Raw genomic sequence first — 18,261 nt, forward strand, 5'->3', positions numbered from 1 at the left:
TATTTCTTACCCCTTTTCAGTTTCTGACATACTTTTTGTATTAATAAGTATAAGGTCTTAAGCATTCTTAACATTTCTCAGTACAAAAAATAAGCTGATTAAAAACACACGGTAGTGTTCTTAGCAGCAGATATGTGGTGCTTCCACCTTTATCATAGAATCATAGAATCATTAAGGTTGGAAAAGACCTCTAAGATCATTGAGTCCAACCATCAACCCGTCTCAGATTGGAGACTTGACATAACTCATGGAGATAGTTATGAACTTTATTGATTAAGCGGCACATCTCTAAGAAACCAATAATACATTAATTGGCTAATAAACACACCACTATTATTAGTAGTATTAATTCACAATTATATCATTCCACATTCCAGTGATTGAGCTACAATTCTGTGGCTTATTATCAGTATTAGTATTGATACACAATTACATTACTGCAAAGAAATCTTATACTACTAAGCTGCAATTCTGTCGCTTGTCCTTCTGCACTTAATATCAAGATACAAGTTTATCCCTTATTATCCACCTTACCATCCTAACTCTTTCAGACATGGACCTGATGGAGAGTCCAGCAGGAGAGTCCAAGGTAGTTCCTTCCTATGTCAGGGGGAGCTTGGGTCTGCAGGTCACCTTCACCACCATCAGCAGGAGTCCACAATCACAAGATTGGGGACATCACAAGATCCTTCCCTTTTTTATTCTACAGCTGATTTTATACCTTATTTGCCTTTTTTATTTTTTCTTTTCCTGAACCCACCTTTTTGGTACCCATGTGCCTCCTTTTCTCCTTCCAGACACATGCCTATCAAACAGTCCATGCACAGAATCACACAGGGTGGCTGAGGTGAGAACCTCTGGAGATGACCTAGTCCAGCCTCCTGCTCAGAGCACAGTCATGAAAAGCAGGTTGCTCAGAGCTATGTCTAGTCGGGTTTTGATTATCTCCAAGGATGGAGACTCCATAACCTCTCTGGACAATTGATTCCAGTGTTTGATCATCCTTAGAGTGAAAAAGTTTTTTCTTATATTTAAGTGAATCTTCCTGTACTTCAATTTGTGTCCATTTCCTCTTTCCCTGTTACTGGACACCACTGAGAAGAGCCTGGCTGCATCTTTTCTACTCCCTTCTGTCAGGTATTTATACACAATAATAAGATCCACCTCAGCCTTCTTTGGCTAAACAGTCCCAAGTCACTCAAGCTCTCCTTGTATGTCAGATGTCCCTTACTCATCTTTGTGGCCCTTTGCTGGACTCTGTGCAGTATGTCCATGTCTCTCCTATACTGGGAAGCCCAGAACAGGACACAGTATGCCAAGTGTGTCTCACCAGTGAGTAGAGAGGAAGAATCACCTTCCTTGACTAGGTGGCAGTGCTCTTCCTAATGCAGCCCAGGATACCATTTGTCTCGTGTGCTGCAAGGGCACGTTACTGGCTCATGTTCAACTTAGTGTCCACCAGGAGCCCCAGCTCCATCTCTGCCAAGCTGCTTTCCAGGCAGTTGGCCCCCAGTCAGTACTGGTGCCTGGGGTTGCTCCTCCCCAGGTACAGGACTTTGCATTTCCCCTTGTTGAATTTCATGAGGCTCTTGTCAGCCCATTTCTCCAGCTTGTTGAGGTCACTCTGGATGGCAGCACACCAATCCGGTCCATCAGCCACTCCTCCCAATTCAATATCATCTATAAATTTGCTACGGGTGCACTCTGGCCCATCATTCAGGTCATTAATGAAGATGTTAAAACAGTACTGGACCCAGGATCAATGCCTAGCGTGCGTTGCTAGTGACTGGACTTTGTGCTGCTGATCAGAACACTTTGGGCAGTTCAGCTGGCTTTCAGTACACCTTGGTATATCCATTTCTCTGCACCTGTACTTCCATCGGTTTGTCTACAAGGGTGTCGTGGGGGACAGTGTGAAAACTGTTACGAAAGTTGAGATAAACATTCATTTCTCTCCCCTCACCCACCAGGCTAGTTTTCTCATTGTATAAGGCTATCAGATCTAGTTACTTTTTCTCCTTGGTCAGAGTTGGGAAGGTTTTTCAGGGCAGACTTTTGAGCCACAGTCACGAATTTCGCCCAAGCCCAGCTTTAGTCTTGTAGCCAGCGCACCAGATGCATGTTCCATATCGCCCTCCACTGGTTTTGACTGCAGTTTCTGCTTGCTGTGCCCCGTTTGGGGCTCCCCGATGCAGGAAAGACACTGATAAGCTGGAGCGGGTCCAGTGCAGAGCCCCTGGGATGATTAAGACTGGGGCATATGGTGTATGAGGAGGTGCTGAGAGAGCTGGGTCTGCTCAGCCTTGGAGATGCCAGACCTTCTGTCAAGAAGAGGGGCAGCCCGAACATTTAGCTAGGTCTTGATGCATGACATTTAGCTTAAATTAAGTGAGGTGAATCCCACTCACTGCCAGGTGTTAATACTGATTTTCTAAGAGCCTGCAGAACAGAATGCACTCGTACACTGAATTAATCAAAAAGATTTAAAGAAATTTGGCATGAGGTATTTTGGTGGTAATTTCTGCTTTTATCATTTTATTTGAAGCATGGCCTGACAGTGATTCATCTTGCAGCTTGGACTGGAAATCTGGATATAATGAGAAAATTAGTTAAAGCAGGCGCTGATCAGAAGGCTATCAATGAGGTTTGTTGATGACAAGTTTTTACCAACTCTAAACGTATTTATGTTGGAAAAAAATCAAACTTGTTCTTACAGAGTTGCTTATGGCTTTTCAGGAAGGAATGAATGTACTGCACTTTGCAGCTCAGAACAATAGCGTTAAAATAGTTGAATATTTTCTCCAAGATCTTCATCTGAATGACTTGAACAAGCCTGATGGGGTACAGTATGTTTCTTTCTGTTTATTTCTTTCATGTCATGAGGTATCTGTTGTGGGCAAAACAATCTTGACTTGGGGAATTTCAATGAATTTTAATTTATTGCCAGTTACATAAACTTTTAATTACTGATTTGGGTATTGAGAAACAAGTAAGACAAACAGCCAGACAAGCATTTAGGGAAAAGACCTTTCCTCCCTCTTTGCCTGTCTCTGCTGACCTCCAGATACCTCTTCTCCCCTGCTCCCTTTGCTTTTGCTGCACATGATGCTCAGTCCCATCAGTGAGGCGATGGGAGGCAGAGAAGGTTGGGGTCAGTCCACAGTCATTTCCTTTTTTTTCCTGCTCTTTGTTTCTTACTCTTTTCCTCTGCTCCAGCAAGGGTTCATCTATGGGCTGCAGTCCCCTGCGGGTGTACCTCCTCCTGTGTCTCCTCCCTTGCGTCCTCTCATGTCTCCTCCTGTATCTCCCCTTGTGCATCCTCCCTGTAGCGGTGACCACCCTCCCTTAAATACGTTTTCAGAGAGGTATGACAAGCTGCTCTGGTGGGTTGAGTGCTGACATGTGGTGGGTCAGTTTTGCCCGTTGTGGAGCCAGCTGGAAATGGCTGTGACCAGCATAGAGCAGTCTCTGACCTCCTCCCACACAGCTCACCCCTGCCGCCCCCTGCCCGTACCAAACCGGCCAGTTATGGCCAACACGGGCATATTTCGCCAACGCAGAACATAAAACTATGTGCAGCCATCCTGCAGAGGTGCGCCAGTGCCAGGGCCTTGTCCTCATCAGGGTTACTGTGTTTTTATTTTTCCTTCCCACAATGTGGGGATCTTGCTTTGAAGGCTTACTTAGCTAAGTAGGATATTTTATCTTTACATGAGGAAAATTTATTCTTGTAGGGTCTGTCACCAAAAGAACAGAGCTCCCCTATCCTTTTGTTCGAGTCTTGAATTGTATTGACCTAATGGTGCAAAATTCTGAATTCTTTCTACACGTGACAAGGCTGACAAAACAGAGTTAATTTAACAAAACGAACCTCTGTGTTTTAGGCCTTGGGAAAGGAAAGGTGAAGAAGAATCTTCTTTATGTTGAGGTTATTTAATAATTATCTATTATTTGCTTGCATTTTTTTCCTTAGATATTTAATATAGGCCACTATAAGGTAGTGAGGCTGTCTAATTAATTGGTCTGACCAGTGAGATGGTTTTATGTCAAGATAACTTTACGCAGTTGAGTTGTAGACAGTTGGAAAAGTTTTTGTTAGTTTAACCACCACCAAAAAAAAGCCAGAATGTACAGCACTAAATTCAGGCCTCCTGGGTGAAACTTCTGAGATATGGTTGTTCTGGTCTGTGCTTGCAGAATTCAAATCAATCGTGTTACGCCATGGAAACAAATCTTGCAACTTCTTTACTGCCTGTTTCTGAGCATCCTCAGACTTTCAATGAAACAATTCTTTTGATAAATAGTTTCATACTGAGAAGAATTAAGAATTAAACATTTTGAGCACATTTTCTACCTCGTTACCGTTTCGGAACGGTTTTCAGATATTTTCTTCAGATTATGCAAGATGTATAATGTCTTTTACACTAAGTAAATATTGTATCTTTTTTTTAATTCTTACTCTTCTTGTATATACCTACTTTTTTGTTGGTTTACTTAGTCATACAATATATACATTTTTATGCAGAACGTACATACACATATGTATGCCATATATCTAGTAACTGGAAGCAAAGTATTTTTACTTTCAGTAACACTGTGTTTCTTTCCATAATTGTTTTCTAGAAAGGTAAAAAGCCATTTCTTCTGGCATCTGAAAAAGGCCATGTTGACATGATAAACAATTTGATTACTCTGAAGCTGTTTACATCTGAAAAAGATAAGGTAAAGGTTTCTTTTCCACAGAAGTACAACTAAAAATGTGCTTGTGAAAGATTACTTCGTTTCAGTGTAGTTACAACATAATCAAGCCATATGAATAAGCTGCGCAGATGTCATGGTGCTGGCAGTGACATATATTGGACCAACAAATATACAAGGACGATGATTTTTCAGCAGTTAAGGGAGGACAGTGGAACTTTTGGTCTTACTGCCAGGAAACTTTTCCATATGCATTAATAATTCATGTAAAGCAAGCCTAGCATATGCTGTCTGTTAGGAGAAGTGGGAAGGTCTGGTGATTAAGGTGCCAGCCTCTGTGCTGGGAGATCATGTTTCCCAGTTTTTCGCTCTGCTCGGCTGTGTCTGTGCGTCACTGCTAAGTCCCGCATGACTAATTTTTCAAAGTTGTTTAAATACTTCAGGATGCAAATAAACACCCATGGGGATTTTTCAGAAGTGCCTAAACACCTCAATCTGATTGACTTTGCTTTTGACACTGCATTTTAAGGTGTCTAAATAACTTTCAAAGTCTGCCCTTAAATTTCTTTACTCCTTACTTCACTATTTGTGGAATGAGCATGACAGTGTTTCTCTGCATCCGAGGCATTGCAAGGATAAATACATTAAAAATTGTAAAATAGTCAGTGCATTTATAGAACCATGTAAGCAAGCACCCAGAAAGTTACGCCTTTTTTTTTTTTTTTTTTGTATTCTGGTGATACTTTAAAAGCTGCAGTGCAAGGTGGAGCTCTGATGTGCTAAGTAGTTTATCAGCAGCAGTTAAATAAAAGTGTTGTCCCAGACACCTAGCGGGCTAAATGTGTAAAGCAGCAATGATGGGAGGCAAAGGCCGTGATCCTAAAGAGTAAGTAGCCAGGACAGCAACTCATCTCATGGGTCACTGAAAGCATTTGCACTGTAACCATCAATTAGCAAACATACCTTCTCCTAAAATGTATTTGGATTTTCTGCCCCTCCACCTCCGCCATGCTCTGACTGAAAAGAGCGTTCTGGACCCTCATTTCTTTGAGTGTTAGGATCCTTCTCCTACTTTCCAGCTTCAGTTTGTTTCTAGCCAGTTTTATACTTGTTTTTGTGCCAGCATTATCTTTTAGCTGAAAAGCTGCTGCTTTTCTTGGTAGTCATCTAGCTTGCTCTTTGTTTCTATTTGCTTGCTGGTGTGCTATTTTTTTTTTTTCCTTAATTAGCTAGTGAGGAATTGTACTGATGGTGAAGAGGAACGAAGGCTGTGACGTTGGCATCAAAGCCACTATAAGATTATATAAAGTTACCTAGGTTTTGGCCATTCATCTTTAAATCAGTGCTTTTGGGGGCTTGATATCCCCATCCTCGTAGGAACTAGTGCCCAAAGTTTTCTTCTGATTCATTCTTTAGGAGTTAGAATTTTAGGTCTTTTTCACTGGTAATACACTGCAGTTTTCAGAATATCAGACAGCGAACTAGACCAAAGTGATGTCTGCATACGTATGAAAAGGCTCCTTTCGGATTAGTCTGAATCTTGGAACATGCTATGTGGATCTGCCTCCTCCTTGTATGTAAAAGAGAGATGGAAAGACCAAAGGCTTTGTGTTTAAATGTTGTTGTTACTTAATGTTTCAACTTTATTCTGCATTTTAAAATATCTTATTTGACATTTTAATTTCAAGGAGGGAAACACAGCATTGCATCTGGCAGCCAAAAATGGTCACAGCAAAGTTGTAGAAATTCTGCTCGAACAGTGGGAGGAAATAAATGACCTCAATCAGGTAAGGACACAGAAATTACTGAAAGAGATAGTTAGAAATTTGAAAAATCAATTAAAAAATAACATTTTAAAGGGATAAGCTTTGCACTGAGTAGACTTCATTAGTTCTGCTGCTTTTCTAGTATCTTTGCATCCTGTTTCATTATCCCTCCTCTAATAAATTCAGCTCCATTAACTCCTTCAATGTCTCTTCCTCTGTCCTCTGTTCCTCGCCCAGTGACCTCCCCTCCATCTTGCATGTCCTTGCATAACCACTGGTAGAAGGAAAGAGAGAAGGGCCTAACCCCGACCTTGCTTCCTGTCCTCCAACATTTCTGGCCACATTATCCCATTCCTTTTACCATCTCTGGTGCTTTTCAGGCTATTCACTGAGCCAGTTCAACATGCATACCCAGCACATACTATCGCAGGCACCTCAGCAAAGAGGTCTCAGATTTGTTCATCTGATCTCAACTGGCTGCACAGAATTGGCTGCAGACACTGCCCCCACTTTTCTTTCCTGGGTTAGTGTTGGTGAGCTCAGCCAGCATATTCATAAATTGCATATTAGCTCTGAAGATTGTATCCCTGAGTTGATGCACTCATGAGCTTAATTTTAAGGCTTAAAGTAGGGGTGAAGGAGGGAAATGCACCCTGACTACTCAACTCAGCGTTCCTGCTTTGGAAAGGGGTCCTTGCGTCTTCTTCTTCTTCTGCGGGGCAGCTGGAATGAATGAGCAAGTTAATTCATTTTGTTGTGGGCTTGCATGCCCATTGCAGGAATCTGCCATGTGGTTGACTGTCTGTTCTGCTGACCCAGCAGGCGAAATGAGTAAGGGACACCCGCTCCTACCCAAGGCCCTCCTTAATCAGCAACAGATTTATGGGTTGGGGCGTTCTCTCTTATCCAACTTGTCTGTTATTTCCAGCTATGCAAGCTTTGAGGCACACGAGCCCCTTTTGGAAATGTGAAGCCCTCTTGTTTCAAAGCCTTGTCTAACAAAGTTGCTTCTGCACACAAAGCTTGTACTGCTTGTGCCCCTGCCTTGCCATGGCTAATGGCGTGATCTTCCTGTCCAGATGTTCTGGTCTGTGGATAAACAGGTCTCTCTTTCCCCAGCATGAGCAAAGCACTAAAATATATTAAGTTTGCCAGAATAATGGTGGCAGGAGTTTAAGCAAAGAAAAATTAAGATTTATTGATGCTTCTGTGAATACTGAAACATTAGCGTAACTCTCAGTAAACTTTTGTGTATTTTAGGAGTTGAGAAGCAGGGATTAGATCATTGTGCAGCTGACGTAATTTACTTTAGATACTTGCTGTGGAGACATGGGGACTTTTTTGGGATGAGAAGATTTGAAATAAATACAAATAGGATTATTCCTGCTCAGAGCGCTCCTTATAACTAGTCCTAGAGTTGAGAATTCTTCAGAAATCCGTGGTGTTGGACTGACAGAAATGTCACGGTATGTGCTAGCATGCTAGCAGTTTTGCCTGGTGCTGAGTGGCAGCAATTGGTACCCACCGTCTTTGTTTCTGTGCCTGTTGCTAGCAATATTCTTTGAAAAGAGCATGATTAATATTTATGAAATAGTTATCTGTATCATAAACTTTAACATACATCTGTCTGCATAAATGTCATCTGTCACTTAAGCGTTGGTGAGTTGCCATTTCATTTAAGTGTTAATTTAGGAGCTTTCAGGTTGTGTTCTCTTGTGACCATCTCCCTTCTTCTATTGAGCTGGACAAGTCTGATCGAGCTAACCTGTTTTGTGTCACAGCCTTATAGTCACATGGCTTAAATTAGAACAGATGTTTTCTCTCTGTTGGTCCAGAACGGAGAAACTCCATTTTACTTGTCTGTTGAAGGAGGTCATGAAAAATGTGCTGAACTCTTACTGGAAGCAGGGAGTGACATCAATGTTTTAACTCAAGTATGTACACAGTAGCCCTCCAGCACAAAGGTACTGGGACATCCTGGGCTATGGGAAGGACCTCATCTTCTCTTTTCTGTGTGTACTAACAGTATATTTGCTCTGCTTATTTTTATGAAATGGAAAAAAAAAGAATTAATTAATAAAATAGAATTGGGAATGTGGAGAGTCCTAAGAGAATAAAACTGATGTGGAAGAAATATAGCATAGATTTATTTGACAGATACTTGTGGTGGAGTTTTTTTGTTTACTGTGTGTCCAATAGTAAAACATATGACTAGGAAATGTAACCAACTAGGGTAATTCAAAATCCTCCTTTTTGGCAGCATATACGACTGAACTGATGACAAACCTGTTCTCCACATCTGGTTCCTGGACTCCAGTCCAGCTCACATCTGTTGAATGGCCTTGGCTTGCCTGCTGAGAGAAGTTTATGATTCCAGCAGACAGAGAGCTTATTTGTTTTAGCAGAATTACTAAGTGAAAATTTTCTCTTGATTTATTTTTTAAAGTTTGTTAATGTGACTATACTTGTTTGTTAAAGGTCAAACTGAACTAACAGAATAGGAGACGTGTTGGCTTTGTCGTTGTCCATGGTGCAGGGTAGCTGACAATGCTGATTTATCTCTTTCTTAAGAGAGATTGAAAAGGACTATTGAATACTGGTGGTTTTAGCATGTTTGTTGTGATACAGTAAAAATGGAGAGTTCCTTCAGTATTTACAAAACCACATCACACTAACTGCTGATCCACTTCATTTTATATCATTTTATCAAAGGGAGTTTTTTTTTGGGAGGGGATAATAACACAGATTTAAATGTAAGATTATCTGGTATTGATAGCTCTCTTTAGTGCTGTTTTTCCGGCAACAAAAATGTAAGCTTTTGCTGTCCATACCATTTCTTTCAGAACAGTAGCAGTGCTTTGCAGATTGCAATTCAGAATAGACATCTATCCTTGGTTGCTTTTCTTATTGATAAGAATATTGACCTGGTCCCTAAACCCAAGGTGAGTGTATATCAGTATAACTGTTCTGCTGTTGTTCAACACGTCCTGTCTTTTATGGCCTTCCTTGGGAATACAGACAGCTGAATGAGACTGACTAGTTCCTTTTTTTTTTTTTTTTATTATGCACGTTATTACATGGTTTATGGATGTTGGTTAGCAATATGTTGTACAAACCCAGTCAGTGCCTGGACAGCGCACTGTAGAAGTGGCCAGGCTAAGCCAAGGGCTGGGCATTGTGAGAAGATGAGCAAAGTACCCTGCCTGAACTAAGCAGCAGTAATGCGGACATCCCTGTGTGCCACTTCATCTTGTCATGGGCAAAGAGTTAACACTTGTAACTGATTTTGAATAAAGGTAAATAAAAGGTAAATGAACACTTTAGTGCTTTCACCCTCTACACTCAAAGCATATGCCTTCAAAATCTGCATGCTGCCATTCTTTGGGATTTAAAAAGAAAGAGTATTTAAATCTTGCCTCAATTTAGATATTACAGTTTCTGTTACATCCAGGATTTTCTGTGAATAGTAAATTATTTTCCACTTCTACAGTACAGGATGAAAATAGAATCTGGGCTTTGTGACTTATCTGCCGTGATCACTGGCCTGTTGTGTAATGTTATCAAGGAAGAACAATTTATGATGTGCTTGAAATGATTTATTTTAAAGATCAGGCAGTTGTTGTGCTGCTTGTTCTCATTGGGTTTCTGCTGCAGAAGCAACTCATAAAATTGTAACTTAAGTCTTGGAAACATTTCCAGTGCAGCGTTGCCTAAAAGCTTGCTTTATTTTTCTGTAGCCCTGAAGAAATGGCTGTGGTTTATAAAGACACTAATGAACTGGTGTGTGGCACCAGTGAATGGAACGGCTATGGAATTATTTTTTAGCTGTATTTAACAAGGAACTGATGAGTCACATGTTCAACATGCAAAGTGACTTTGCCAATCTAATGGTTGGATTGTGACTGGTGTTGGACCTGCGCCTCAGTTATTTTAATGAATAATCACTTAAATAAAAAACCTTGATTTCTTTCTAGCTGTAATTTGCTTTTTATAAATATGACAGCAAGTCAGTTTAGTATGAAGAATATTTCTAGCAGCAACATGTGACAAGAGTTTATTACTGGAAAGTAGTTTTTGACAGCTGTTTACCCAATACAGAATTAATCTGTCTCCAGCCTATTCAACTAAGGGCAAATGCAATTTTCTGAGGGAAGAGAAACATTAGCCCGACCTCTCTATTGTCGGCCAAGGGTAGCAGCACATCCCAGGTACGAACACATGAGAGGAGTGCCTTGCCACGTTCCTACGCGGTGACACACTGATACGCACCCCGTGCACTCAACACTTCCAGGTTTCTCAGCTGTATTTGTTTACCTGCTGCTGTAGGTGTTGCAGGAGCAGGAGCAGACTGCCGTCTCTGGCATATCTCCACACCTCAAGGTGTGTTTTCTGCAGTTTTGAACCTCTGCTAGAGCATACCACCTTTGCAAGGGGCGGATTTTAATATGAACCTCTTTCTTGTTTGAGTGAACTTCTAATAATGTACCCAAGTATAACAGTTTATCATTTTCCCTTCACAGCAGAAGAATTCCTCTCTCCATTTAGCAGTCATCAATAATCATCTACCAGTAGTAAAAAGCCTCTTGGATGCCAATCATGATATAAACTCCTTAAATCACGTAAGAAAAACTGGGAATTAACATAACTTCACTGGTAAAGAGGAGATTATGTGGATTTTGCTTGAAATAATTTTTTTTTTCCTTACAAGCTCAGGGTACAAAAGAATAGGAAGAGTCAGCTCCCTCCTTATCTTCTTGCGTGTGTGCATGTGTATTAGTCACTGGTACATGCTGTGGTAGTATTGTTTGCGCAAGATAAGGATAGCAAAATGCTATATACTCAGAAAATATTTGGATTAATTTATTGTTCAAGTGTTACAATTAATGCGTAATAAATGACAGAAATGTCTCAATGCTGTTGATCGCAGAGGGAAACCCAGTGCACAGTGTCACTTGGCTGGGATGGAGTTAATTTAGTGGTGCTGTGTTTCAGATTTGTGAGCAAAACAGTGCTGGTAAGGCACCAGTGTTTTAGCTGTTGCTGAACAGTGTTTGCACGGCACCGAGACCCTCTCTGTTTCGCAGTCTGCCCTGCCAGTGCATAGACTGGGGGTGCTCAGGGAGCTGGGAGGGGACACAACCAAGCAGATGGCCAGAGCTGACCGAAGAGATGCTCCACACCACACAGCACCGCACTGAGTGATGAGGTCACAGGTCTCTGTGGCGCAGTCAGTTAGCGTGTTCGGCTGTTAACCGAAAGGTTTGGGCTCGAGCCTACCCGGGGACGCCGGCATCTGTTTTCCCCACCTCTGCCAGGATTGTTTGGCCTCTGCTTGGTGCTGGTGGTCTTTGCAGTCTGTTTGGTTGTTGGCCAGTTTACTGTAGACTACCTCCACCACGTCCACCACTGCTAATCCCCTCAGGTACTGGATACCTCCTCTGTGGAAGGCCATGTGAAGAGTGCCGACGTGTTTACTTTGGTGCTGGCTTGCTTGATCCCTTTTTTGCTGTACAAAACCTCCTAGAATTGTTAATGACCATTTTTAGCTTTTGCTGTGTTGTGTATCACTTTGTTTTGCTTTGCCTGGGAGAGCCATGATAAAAGCACTGGCCTTGAGCCTAATCTGGTATTTTTGGGCCCTACGCTGCTGTTATATGGGTACTCAGAGAACCATCTCATGGAGAAAATCAGTAACTACACCTTTCCCCTTTTTGCCTTGGAAGAGACACTTTGTGGAGAGAGGAACGAATGGCACCTACCGCTTCTTCTTCTCCAGGATAGGTCTCTCCCACCTTCTTGTAATGGCCTCTCATTTCCTTGAATATCCTTGTGTAATCAGACTGTTCATAGTAGCGTGTGTCATGAGCCTGATTTTGATTATTGTTCATAAGGTTAAACAACTAATTGGGAATGCCACACAGGAATGTACCCAGAGGCGGTCGATCCTGGGGTGGCAGGGTGTGTGGGAGGAATTGGGCAGGTGCCTGGGGCTGTCATGGCCTCCAATAGCTTGGGATTTCATCCCTGGGACAGTCCCCATTTGAAGGAGGGGAGCCTTGCCTGCCCCGATGAACCACAATGACTTCTAATGCTGTGTTGGGGCCTGGGGCATGCCTACTGAGCTGCTATCCAGTGGCCTCAAAAGAGAAAGAGCATCTCCTGATCAAGGAGCACACAGAGGGATGCTGAGAAGGTCTCCTGCTCTGAAGCCACCCACATGGACACTGAAAAGGTCGCTCAGTCTGAGGGCACACACAGTGGCTTAACCAGAGACTCGACCCTCAAGTATAATAGTTGCTCCTGTTCACAAGAAGAAATGGTGGAAGCGGATGTCAGCTTGGTTAATAAGAGAAGCAGCAGCTCCTGCTGAGGGGTGGAAGAGTCAGAAGAGGCAGCCTGGCCAGCAGCAGGACAGGAGAGGGAAGAGACAGGAAAAACAAAAGAGGCAAAAACTACCCGGTCCCCATCCCTGAACAACCTACGAGATAGGCAGCAAATATTCCTCCATCAGCAAGGTGAGCGCATTGCTTCCTGGTTGCTCCAGTGCTGGGAAGGCAGGGAAGCCCAGCAGCTGAGGTCCGTCTCTAGGGACTATGGGATTGCCAAAGGGATCGAAAGAGAGGCAGCCACCTGCAAGCCTCTGGAGGTGGCTCTTATTGAGTGTGAAGGCAAGGTATCTCCTCAGAGAAGATACTGTAAACCAGCAAGGCAAGTAGACCACCACAGAAGTAATCCAGTATCTGAGGGAGTTGATGGTGGTGGAGGTGGTCTACAGTGACCTGGCCAACAACCAGGCCTCCAAAGATCCAGATGACATCCAGTGCTCATGGTTCATGTGACCACATGCATTAGAGGTGCATGACAGCAACTTTTTCCTGAGCCAGCTGGAACTCCTGCCTGGTTTTTCTGTGGAGATCCCAGATGCTGCCTTGTTTGCCTGAAACAGAACTGGGAGTTAGATCACTCAAAGTTAAATGATTTCATTCTGTTCAGTGCTTTCTAGCCAAGGCCATCTCTTGTGGTGAATCTTCTTTAGATTCAGATTGTGAGCACTCTGCTTCTAAGAGGGAGTTTGGCTTATTGTATTTATTTGGTGTCATTAATTCCAGAGGCAGGAAACCCCTCTACATCTGGCAGCTGATCTTGGCAATGTGGAGCTGGTGGAAGTGCTGCTGAAGGCACGCTGTGATCTCAAGACCGTGGATAAGGTAGATTGCATTCCTCACCTTTGCAAGGATTATGTGATTTTATTTTTTGTTTTATAACCTTCTTTCCAGAGATGCACGAAGCACTTGTTGCCAGTTGTCTTTCCTACGTAAAACTAACTGTTAGTTGTTACAAAGGAAGTCTCCTTTTAATATTGCCTTGCCTTGGTTTTAGTGAAGAGCTGTAAAGCTTCCAAGCTCTGTATTTGGAAGGGTAAACCCTGCTGCCAGAGACCTCTGATGGAAAAAGGACTAGGCTTACGGGGTGGAAAACAGCCTGCGGCTGTTGTAACTGTGCACCCACAGCCAGGTTCATTGCCGGGAGAGGCACAGGTACTGCCAGCTTCACTAATTGCAGCGATGGTGAGTTTGCCCTTTAGCAGTCTGGGCCATCTGGAAATGATGGTGCCATGTCCCTGAGAAGCCATCCCAGATCCATTCATGTGGCTGCTTAGACCCTGTTGCGGATGTTCAGTCTGGAAAGACTGAGGCAAGAATGGCGATGGCTGGAAGAAGTACCAAAGCAAAGAGTCTCTGGGGAAGTGCTTTTGAAAGGACAGAGTACCAAATCCAGTTTTTACAAATTTTGCTAAATTACTGCAAGATTGAGCTTCCTCTTTTTATACTGTTACCACTATATTGATTTTCTGTATGACTGAATTGACAGATTTGATGTTTAGCTCTTTAGTAATTCTAAGAAGTAATTTTCATGCACAAAACTGTCCTGATAAGGAGTAAAGCTTAATGGACTAGGATCATCCCTTTTTTCCCTAGCCTGACATGAGGCTCGGGGCTCTGAGTGCGGGTGACACAGTTCACGTGTTTTGGGAGGCTGAGGTAAGATGCTGCATTGCAGTTAAACCTTCCCATTCAGAGTCATGCCTACACTAGCCAGAGAGCTGCAGCTCTCATACGGGCTAACCCAAAATGAAATCTTGTCCACTTTAGACAGCGCCTTAGCCATTGGAAAATTGTCTCTACCTATTCGTCTTCCAAGGCCAGGCACAGAAAATGACTTCGTATTGCCTGCTTTGACCTTAAGCACCTGCAAGCCTTTGAGCTGGATAGTGCCCTGGTATTACAGCAGTGTTGACAGAGTTCAGGGTATGTTATGAGAATATGGCTCTGAGCCAGCACAAGTTCTGTCACCTTTCTGCATTGGTTTTATTTCCTGGAGTAGCTTTTCCCTTGCCTGTTTGCTGGATGACCCCTGAGGCCACGCCACCGCTGGGAACATTTGTAACTACACTCCTCTTTGAACTGAGTTGGTGCTGAGATGCCAAAAATGTTCCCGTCCTTACTGAACAGTAGGCAGGAAAAAGGGGAGCCTGCTTCGATTGCACAGTATTTTCCTGGCCTCCGTCCCCCAGCAGCGAGAGTCCTCAGTCTCCAGAGCATGTCATGCATCTGCACGAGTTGCAAGCTGTTTCAGCTCAGGAGATGCTCTCCTTGGAGCTCTTCCTTACTCCCATCTGCAGATATAATTGTTGCTGGTTGTGATTGATAGTGCAGAGAGTGCTCCCTGTGTGCGAGACTGCCGTGCTACGCGTACACGCAGGATGCCAGTGGTGTCTACACTAGCACAGGGAGCCAGAAACACCCACCCCTCCACCTCCCTGTGAAATGCAGAGCACCTTTCCAGAGGTGGGACCCAAGGACCCACCTTGTGGTCTCTGGGCTCTTCACATATAAAGTATGTCTATGCTATAAAGATTTTATGAACTGTAAATGCCTTGGCTTCCAATGTGATGCTTTTCTAAAAACAGGTTAATTAGAATCATCCTGAGCAGAGCGAGAAGCTAGTACTCAAAAGATATATATTAGGGAACTTTATAACGGCTGGGGAGTTGAAATGCTGTATAATTTAATTACTGAACCTTCTAATTAAGGGGTTGGCTTCTTTTAGGTCTAATTTTCTAGAATGCCTAGCACTTGATATGTGGAAAATATCCTGAATATTTAAATCTGAGCCAGGTCCCCTCAGTGCAAATCTGCTGAAAGTAGACAATTGCAGAGAACCTTGTAGAGCCACTGAGATACCTTTACATCAAAGTGCTGATAGTGGAGATGGGTTCAGATAGACCGAGCAGTCCTCTGCAGCTGGAATTAAAGCAACAGCTTTTAATTCCTTTGACTGCCTGTACTACCCATGAAACATCACCTTACTTCAGTTGTCATGAGGAAGTCATTCCCACACCCTCTTTTCATTCTGTGAGCCAGCTTCTCTTACCATCCAAAACAAGACGCAGGTTTGCCCTTAAAGTTGGAGGTTTCCAGCTTGGCCAGCCTATCCATCTGAAACGCCACTTTAACCATAACACGGGAATGAACTGTATTTGTGGTAGTTTTCAGCCTGTGGATGCCTTGGCTTGCATCAACCTGGAAGCAGTGACTGGAGAGTGCAAGCTGGTATGAAGTACGCCGCAGTCTGAGTGCAGGAGGCTTCTGAAAGCAGCTGTACCTCACCAGAAGTTCTTCAGGGGGAGTTCAGTGCAGGAAAAAATTGACCTCCTCTGGGCTGAGGAGATACAGCTCACGCAAAGCATAGAACTTTGTAGCTACCCTAAAGCCATAAAATTGTAATAATACGTTTTCTTGAAAAAAAGGGATGGGGCTCTGTAAACGAAGCTCCTGTGTTTCTTCTATGATATACTTATCCTCATATATATGAGATAATGTTCTGATTCACTACCTCTGCTTTCAGCATGGAAAAACTGCACTAGCTGTGGCATCAAGGAGCAATCACGCCCTCATTGTAGATATGATAATTAAAGCAGAAAGGTATTACGCCACGAAACAGGTAAGAGACATCTTTCGTTACACTGAGGAAAACTGTAAGGGAAAAGCCGATTCTGATCTTGAAGTGCCTTTTGCCTGAGGTGGTTCCTTTTGGCAAGTTGCAAGTCTGGCCTTGATAAACTGAGGTTAGGATTGGGAACAGGAAGGTCTCTACCCCATCCAGGTTTTATTCCCAACTAGCTGTACAACTGTAGACAGATCTTACCATTTTCCTGCATCATGCTCTATGCACAGAGATAAAGGGGCAGAGAGAGATTCTGACCCAAATTAAAACTGTGCCATCAGCATCAGGGCTGGGACGACCTGAATCCACGTTGATCCCTGTGTCCTTTTGGTACAGAGCAAAATCTCTGGTTGAAAAATGGAGGAGTCCGTGTGTCTGTCACTCCTTTGCTAGTGAGGGCTCAGCTGCTTTGGCAGGAGCTCCCTCTTCTGTTTTATGTGTGTTAATTATAAAATGCAATCAATGAAATGGGAAAGAACCAAGCAACCAGTGTGAAGGACACGGCTTAGATTGACCTCAGATTGTCTGAATTTCTAAGCTTTTTTCCCTAGTTGTTATTTAAATGTAGGCTGCTTAGTGATGGCCCTCCCTAAAGGGCTGAGAGTCAGATGTATTAAAGAGTAGATGACAATTATTTTGGCCTGCATTGACTATCCCACGTCAGTTAAGAATCTGTACACGCTCTATGAGTGGTAAGTGAACAAGCAAAGCTAAGCTTAGTACCTGTTAAGATCAAAGGAGTATTTGGAGCTGGGCTGCTGGTGAGGCCCATTACTAGAGACGTGCCTTGAAACTCAGACCCAGGCCAAAAGGGTCTTGAAAATTCAGGACGTCTCATGTCACGAGGTCTTAACTGGGACCATTTAGAATTCTGAGAAAGTTTATTTATTCCGTCAATGACCGTTGTGGCAATGAGCCACGAAGAACCTGCTACACCTACATGCTTGATGAAAGGGAAGTGTTTCATAAGATGGTGAAAGTTCATTTAGGGCATATTAATGCCATAAATCAGTCTTGTGTTGGCTTGCTCAGTTTTTCTTGTTTGGAGCCATAGGTTTATGTGGGCTCCCTGAGAATTGATTAAATTTACTGGGTTTTGACACAATACAGTTTAAAATCTCCAAGCTCTCTCAAATACACTGCTCGCAGACTGGGCCTAGTGAGGCAGTAAAAGACATCTCTTGTAGCATCCACCGTAAAACCTGCAAGAAGGAAGATGCTGACACAATTTATATATGTAGAGCAAGTAATTCTGTGAGCACCAGAGCTAGCAAACTGGGGCAAAAGGTCTGGTGAAAGGAATTCAGCTCTTGCGCTCTCATTGCTGAGCTGCCACACAAATCTGTAACTTCATTCTCATCCTTGCTTGCTGCCAGGGAGTGTTTGTTTTACCAGGCTAGCCAAGTGCCTCCCGGGGCGGTATAAGCATACTGATCCTGCCCGGGCGCAGGCACATGAATTAGCCGGTCTTTTACCATCCCACTCTGGCCCTGTGTGTCCAAATCCGTGACACTTAACCTTGCAGGGCATTGTGCTGGTAAATCACAGATCCAGATTAATCATCATGAAAAACACCTCCATGAACTCCCTGTGTTGTGCATATTTGATTTGCATCCCTTCAGCTGGAGTTGTCAGGTACGTTATTGTTTCTTTTAGCTTAAAGGGGAATTAGAAGTGATCTAATCTGTTGCCAGAGAAGACACGACAAGTCTGACAGCAGTGAGCCTGTAATGCTCCTAACCTCTTGGCATTGTTTCCTGAATTGCCAGAGGAGAAGAAAAGATATTTA

General features: G+C 43.1%; 1 protein-coding gene across 4 annotated transcripts in view; it reads left to right on the forward strand.

Annotated features, from left to right (window-relative positions):
- ANKDD1B (ankyrin repeat and death domain containing 1B) overlaps positions 1 to 18,261 on the forward strand; it is a 30,886-nt gene that overhangs the window by 8,826 nt on the left and 3,799 nt on the right. For 2 of the 4 annotated variants that reach the window (XM_075136762.1, XM_075136766.1), the window contains exons 4-12: positions 2,546 to 2,644; positions 2,737 to 2,841; positions 4,624 to 4,722; positions 6,387 to 6,485; positions 8,300 to 8,398; positions 9,308 to 9,406; positions 10,985 to 11,083; positions 13,574 to 13,672; positions 16,374 to 16,469. In XM_075136762.1, the coding sequence (XP_074992863.1) occupies positions 2,546 to 2,644; positions 2,737 to 2,841; positions 4,624 to 4,722; positions 6,387 to 6,485; positions 8,300 to 8,398; positions 9,308 to 9,406; positions 10,985 to 11,083; positions 13,574 to 13,672; positions 16,374 to 16,469 (894 nt within the window). The remainder of the gene's footprint in view (positions 1 to 2,545; positions 2,645 to 2,736; positions 2,842 to 4,623; positions 4,723 to 6,386; positions 6,486 to 8,299; positions 8,399 to 9,307; positions 9,407 to 10,984; positions 11,084 to 13,573; positions 13,673 to 16,373; positions 16,470 to 18,261) is intronic. The other 2 variants (XM_075136764.1, XM_075136765.1) reach the window with 2 other exon arrangements.

This window comes from Calonectris borealis, chromosome Z, assembly GCF_964195595.1.
Source record: "Calonectris borealis chromosome Z, bCalBor7.hap1.2, whole genome shotgun sequence".
NCBI lineage: Eukaryota > Metazoa > Chordata > Aves > Procellariiformes > Procellariidae > Calonectris > Calonectris borealis.